Source organism: Arachis ipaensis, chromosome B6 (assembly GCF_059453495.1).
Source record: "Arachis ipaensis isolate K30076 ecotype BB chromosome B6, ASM5945349v1, whole genome shotgun sequence".
In the NCBI taxonomy this organism is placed as follows: Eukaryota; Viridiplantae; Streptophyta; class Magnoliopsida; order Fabales; family Fabaceae; genus Arachis; species Arachis ipaensis.
The window spans coordinates 134,454,181-134,461,531 of NC_142441.1; the positions used below are offsets into that span (position 1 = coordinate 134,454,181).

At 24.8% G+C, this 7,351-nt stretch overlaps 1 protein-coding gene across 1 annotated transcript; it reads right to left on the minus strand.

Moving 5' to 3' along the window:
- Window positions 1-354: 354 nt before the first annotated feature.
- LOC107648396 (uncharacterized) lies at window positions 355-3,996 on the minus strand. The gene is made up of 2 exons (XM_088489281.1): window positions 3,428-3,996; window positions 355-878 (listed from the first exon to the last, which is right to left on the minus strand). The coding sequence occupies exons 1-2, from the start codon at window positions 3,868-3,870 to the stop codon at window positions 701-703; spliced, it is 621 nt and encodes a 206-aa protein (XP_088345407.1). The 5' UTR covers window positions 3,871-3,996; the 3' UTR covers window positions 355-700.
- Window positions 3,997-7,351: the final 3,355 nt, after the last annotated feature.

Consider the following 7,351-nt stretch of genomic DNA (forward strand, 5'->3'; position numbering starts at 1 on the left):
TTTTTCTTTAGGTGCAATAATGGTGTTGTAACTTGTTTTTCTCTTCGGAAAAATTTAAGATTAGTTAACATATTTTTATTGTAAAATTATTTTTTTAATCTTCATCACTTTTTAAACCGTTTAGGGTTTTGAGTTAGAAATTTAGAATTTAGTATTTAAAATACAGGATTTAAATTTTAAAATTTAGAGTTTAAGATTTAGAGTATAAACTTTAGAATGAAAGGATAATTTCAAAAAAATTAGCTATTATTGATTTTAAAAAAAACTTATTTTTATGTTATATTTTTATCATCAATGGTATCGAAAGTATAGCTCCATTTACATTGCTTAATTAGTTATTAATATCTCCAAAAATAAAAAAGAACAAAGATTATATTGTCTAAGAAGAGTAGTTTTACACAACTTTGACATAATTTTATTTCCTTTTCTGTCAAAGGAAGGGCAACTAAACTAGCTAGAAGTCCCTAACTATATTGATCTAATTAACCGAAGTATATGTTCACATATGCCAGTTTAATATCTTAGATGTTATTATATAGACGAAAATAAGAATGCTATTTTAACAACTCAAAAATTATTAGACAACTTTTATTAAAAAGGTAATAAAAACATATATAGTAAGATACACATGTTTATCATTTTCGACAAAATTTGTCTAATAATTTGGAGTTGTTGAAATATGAAAAACAAAAATAAAAAATCAAAAGGGGGTGTATATTTGCATCTGACTCAAAATGTGTTCGAAGTTGTCGGTTGTCTTCTCAATTGGGTGAGTGTGCACTCCTTCATAGGTGGTCACCACTATACCCTCATCTTTCGTAAGACGTTGTACTTGCTTCTTCACGTTGCACCCTTGATGTGTGCACCTATAGTAGCTCCTGCAAGTAAAAATCAACCAATAACTTTTTTAACAACATGAACAACCATCAATCAAATCAAAACATATTATATCTCTAAATTATCCATTTAAATCTTAATATTAGAATAACTATCTGCACATCTAGTAAAATGAACATCCAATATATCCATTATTCCTATTGTTTAATATTTTCATTGTCTACTTATAATACTTTTTCTAATTGAAATCAATATGTACACTAAATTTCTTGCTTTCAAGATTTTAAGAGATCAGAGGTTACTAATCAACATAATTTATAAAAGATCATGCATGACCGGAGATAACACTAGGGACAAGTTTCTGTTTCCTTATTTTTACAGGTTACTTGTTTGTTAGCTTCTTTCCGCTCTACTGTTTGTGTTGAGCTTTCTTGTTCAAAAAAAAAAAAAAGATCACGCATAAAATAACACGGTCTCTATCTAAATTAAAATATCATGCTTGAGTTGGTTTTTTTGTTAGAAATATAATTATTTATGTGTTTTTTTCTATCAATTTAAACTTTTAAAAAAAATAATTTTATGATATAGTATCAAAATTTTTATAACAAAAAAATCGAGTTAAATCATTGTTATCTCTAAAAACAGAAAAAAAAAACATAAAATAAATAAACTGAAAAAAGAAGGTCCATGTCAAAGATCTAAATAAAATCTCTTGCTTGAATAACGTATTAAAAACATAATTATTTATGTGTTTTTTACTATTAACTTAATCTTTTAGGAAGAGTGATTTAATGATATTTTGTAAATCTTTTTGTTAACGACCCATTTTTAACTTTTCGTTAATGTCCCTCTGTTAATTATTGTCTATTATAAGATCACTTGTTACTTTCTTACTGTATCACATTAATAGAAAACTGCCGCTTAAACTGTTTGCAGCATCTAATTTTATAGCGATTGATTAACCACTACAGAATTGTTTAGTAACGGTTTAAAACTGTTGCTAATCGCCTGCTTTGGTTTAGTGTAAATTGAACTGTTGAATCTTTTGATGAGTAAATTGATTGATGTATAACATTTTAAAAACTAATTTGAATATAATCAAATTTCAACCATTAAACTTGAATAAAGAAGAAAGAAAGAAAAAGAAAAAGAAAAGAAAAAAAAATATGTATCGAGTAGACAAAGCTAAGAGAAGTAATTTTTTCTATGAAGAAATAAGAATTTCTATATATTTAATTTATGTTAAGTGATTTAGTGACTCCCTTATTACTCTGTTAGTATAAAAAGAAAAAGCAATGAGAAAACCCAGTTTTGTAAGCATGATGGAAAATGTTGATGGAAGGAAAATGTTGATGTGCCACCAAATCATCATCCCCTTGTAGGTAAAAATTTTACGTTATTATTTAATTGGAATGATAATTATAAATAATTTTTTTAAATAATAAATTTAGAAATTACTTATTTCAAAAACAATAATTGAATTAGAAATATGTATAAACTCTTTTATATATATCAATAATGGCATATGAAAATAATCTTTTTTATTGGTTGATTTGTTGATGATCATTGCTATTATCCACAGCATATATTACATATATAATTTCTTCCAGTATAGATTAGATTATTATTATTATTTTTATTATTATTACTAAATCACCATATATATGGAACCCCTTCAGTAGGGTTTATGATCACATAATATATATAGCCATGTAAATTATAAAATAATAAGATTACATAAACTATATGTTGCGTACACGCAGATATGCATAATATATACGCATGTTTCATTTCTCTTTCAGTTAATAATAAGTCGCAGCATACATATATAAGCATAAGAACATGAAGACAAACCGATATATATGCATATATATAGAGAACAATTTGAAAGATCAAATAAACTAATTGCTGCTATATATATTGTGTATATACTTTTATCTTATTAGGCGTAACTAAAATATTATCTAAAGTTATTTTAAATAGTATATTATTTTAAATTATCTTATTTAACTTAACCTTCATAATCTAATACCCAATCATCTATAATTACATATTTATTATATTTAAAATTATTTAATTATTCTAACTATAATTAAAAAAGACAAAATAAAAAATTTAATAAATTTAGACTATTTTGTTCAATTTTTTATTGTGTTGAAAATATTTTTTTCTAAAAATTAATTACCCGTTGGGTTCAACAATCAACAGTAAAAAGGGAAATAATTGAAGAAAAGAACTTAAAACAAAAATTTTTTTGTAAAAGTCTAGAGACAGCAACTTTTGTATTTTGTGGACAGCACTTAACCATCAAGAGAAAAGTAAGTGATCTTCTACCATTGAATATAATCTCACACTATTAAAAAGATTATTAATGATCAATTAATCGTTACAAAACACAAAAATTACTGCCCCTTAATACTTTTTTTTTTTTTTTAATTGGCTGTATGTTGAAAGTGATGAAGAATTGAATAACAGCGTGAGGTCTTAGCACAACATACACAAGTTAAGCACGTATCATATAAATAATAGTCAAACATAGCAGGCGCTGAAGAACCCCCAAAAAAAAAAAAAAAAAAAGAAATATAGATACCTTGGGAATTTGTTGTTTTTAACAGCCTTTTGGCCATATTTCCTCCATCGATAACCATCATCAAGAATATCAACTTGGCTCCTGGTTTGAAACGCGTATCTTGGTTTTCTAACTTTCTTCTCTCCTTTCTTCTTGTTGGATGATGATGAAGATCCACCCCCTAACTGATGATCACTCACATTAATCCTCTCATCTTCTTCTTCTTCTTTATCTTCTTCTGATCTCTTCAGCTGCTGCTCATGAAACTTCAAATCCAGAAATGCACTATTATTCGAGCTTTGACCGTTATTATTATTATTATTATTATTATTCAAACCACTAATGAAACCATGCTGCTGCTGATTACTATTGTCGTTATTATTGTTAGAAATTGAAATCTGGTACGAGGAAGTAGAAGAAGAAGAAGGAGGACATGGGAACAACATGGAATAATTATTATCCATTGAATCCAATTTCAGTGAAGAAAATATATAAAGGAAGGAACTAGAAACAAGTAATTATGAAGAAAAGGAAAGAGAAAGAAGAAATGAATAGAATAGATTCAGCGAATGTGAAGAAAAGGAGAGAGAAAAGGAAAATCCAACGGGACAGGCTTTATATAACAATAGTATCTGTGGACTATGGTGGTGTCTGGATAGTGTCGTAAACGGCACGAAAATAAAATCTGCTCCTGCCCCAAAACTAATATTACACTAATAATACATTCAAATTAAATTCATTATTTTAAATCTCATTTTTTATATATCATCATTTATCCAAATAATCATTAATCAAGTATGGTACTTTCATAATTTGAAGATTTTTAGTTCTCAATTATTTAAATAATTAATTGTTTATGTTAGAAAGAAGACACTAAATTAAAATAGAATTTGTGTGTCTATTCAAATTATTTAGAATGATACAATATAAAAGGATATTTATAAGTATTAAAAAAATTGTAATAATAAAGACATAATCTCCTATAATAAATATTCAGATATACTAAATAATACTAATTGATCCTAATTATATTCTAACAGTTTAAATAATTTTTATAAATAATGATTTTTTAATGTACCAGGACTGGTTGAATCAAACACGATTTAGATAGATGGTCACTTAAATTGTTGATATTAATTAAGAATTTTTTAAATGTTGGAGAGACGTTTGTTTTTTGGATAAATAGTTAATTAGAGATCCAAAGTGATATTTATTATATATATATCATTGTTATTGTTATTATTATTGAACAGATATTGTTATTTTTATTTTGATAATATTATTTTTTAATAGTTTTATGCAAATATATTATGTAAAAAATTTATGTATAATTATGTGTGAAGTAATATTATAAAAAAATGACATAAAAAATATTATTTATACACTAAAATTAATAATTAAAATTAGTTATCATAGGTTCATCTATAAATATATATTATTTAATTTATTTTTAATATATATTTTATATTAATAATTAATTTTTATGTACATACACCTATCATAATTGGTTTGAATTTAATATTGGTGGACTTATAAAAGAGTCTAATTTTTTTTAATATAATAAAGATAAGAGAAAGTCTAGAAAGTCAGCACTTTTATTAAAAATTAGTCAGTACTTAACTAGCAAAAGAAAAGTGAGTAATTGCATACCATTAGATAAAATCTTATACCATTAAAAACATCAATAATGACTAATTGATAGCTAGAAATAACAAAACTTGCTGCTCTCTAATACTCCTCACAAAATATATAAAATAATAAAATAATAAAAAGATTGGTCTAAAAAGATTTATTTTTATCAAATATTAGTTTAGTAGTGAATTTTCATTTTTATTTTTACTTCCCTTTTTTGAGGAAATTTGAACTTTCAAGCTCAAGCATGTCTCTAAATTGAACAAATGTTTAAACAGACACTTACAAATCATTTATTAAAAGAATAAGCTTAATTAGGAATTAACTTTTGGCAATCAATTTCAAATATTTATAAATTTTTTATTATTATATAATTTTTTTACCTTCTTATTATTTTTATCAACATTTTAATATCATAATTTCATTTTCTATTGTTGGTTTTCAATGACTCTTTGGCGACCACTGCTGCTGCTGACCATTCTAAATTCTAAATTTTACATATTAAATTTTAAATCCTAAACGTTTTAAAGAGTAAAGATTATAAATGTAATTTTGAAATAAACAATTGACTTATATTGATTAATCTAAAAAAGTAACTCTATATGTTTTGTGAAAGAATGCTCATATTAAAGAGAAGACTCAAATATATATCTCTGCAAACAAATTAAAACAGCGGCTTCAGTGCAAATTCACATATTATTATTCTCAAATAAAATTAATAATTTGAAAACCGTTAAATAATTTAACATATTTAATTAAATTATTATTTAATAATTTTTAACTATAAACTTCACATGAAGATAGTTATATATAAATTATCACCAAATTAAAATACTTACATACAAAACAAAAATATTTACCAATTAAACACATTAATATTTTGGTGAGTGTAAAACTTTGCGTATTGTAAGAACAAGAGTATTTATATTTTTAGGTGTTGAAAAACATGTATTTGGATTGAGTTCGAGCGCCATATAAAATACAATTCCTATAAAATAAGGTCTTTTAATTTCCAACATCCTACGACCATGCAGGGTTCTCCGCCAACCCCATTGTTATTAGCACTAGTCAGCCTTAGACTAATAAACTCCGTTTAATAACTACTATCATAGCCATTTTGATGTAAAAGTACGTATATTTTAACAAAATAAAATATATACATTACATCAACATATTTGTATATACATGATATTTCATACATACATTTCTTTATAAAGTAATTATTCACTAGAATTATAAAAGCATAAATAGTAGGATAATCAAAACTTTTATGACATGATAAACAAACTATTTTACAGCAATACATTTAATCAAAATTTTATATAAAACACCAAATATGTATATTCATATGACTAATTTTTTGTATACACATATGTAATATGTGTGATTTTATTTTAAAAAATAATTGTACACTACTTATATTACATATATCTATATACTTGTATTAAAGCTGTATATATATTTATAAATTTATCAGTTAGGTATTTATTAGATACTATATAGTTGTAACTTGTAAGAGAATAATAATATTATATAACTAATAAAATTTATTATTTTTAGTTAATTTTAAATATTAAAGACTAAATGTTAGACATTAAATTTTAAATTTTAATAATAAAAAATGAAGATATTAATCTAAAATATTAGCTATAACATTTCTCTAAATATAAATTTAGTCGTTTTTTAAGCTAAGGGCAAGTTAAATTTTGATAATTTTGTGGCAACCCTTGATAGCGTGTGTTGTGAAAATTAAACTTTGTTTCATTTATTCATAGCATATAGGGGCCTTGTTGGAAAATTGGTGAGGGGACCTAACTATTTAATAGTCTAAGATGGAATTTGTGACTTGTGAGGCGGCTTCATGATTATGATAAAGACATTAGCATTCGCATGGTTTTGGAATTAGGGCGTATTTCATAGATTATAAGTCATAAATTTGAATGCGTGTAATATTATAATATTATAGTAGGATGACTGTGTCTATGAATGAGTGGGCTAATTATAATTATTATTGGGATGAAATATAATAAAAGTTTTCATTAAAGATTTTCAAATCTATGCAGGTGGTGATGCATGGTCAGTGGTCATAGTTTGTGAAAATTGTGGCAGTCAGTCATTTGCATGTGTTTGTTCGTGGCGGTAGTCTTGCCAAAGACTAGAAGCAGTTTTCTTTCGACTTTGGAATAAAACATGTGGGTTACGGTCACACGTCACACGTGTATACAAATTACAACTTAGAACATTCATAGAACAAAACATTATACATAAAATAATACTATATAACTACAAATATTATCATTTTTAATTAATATT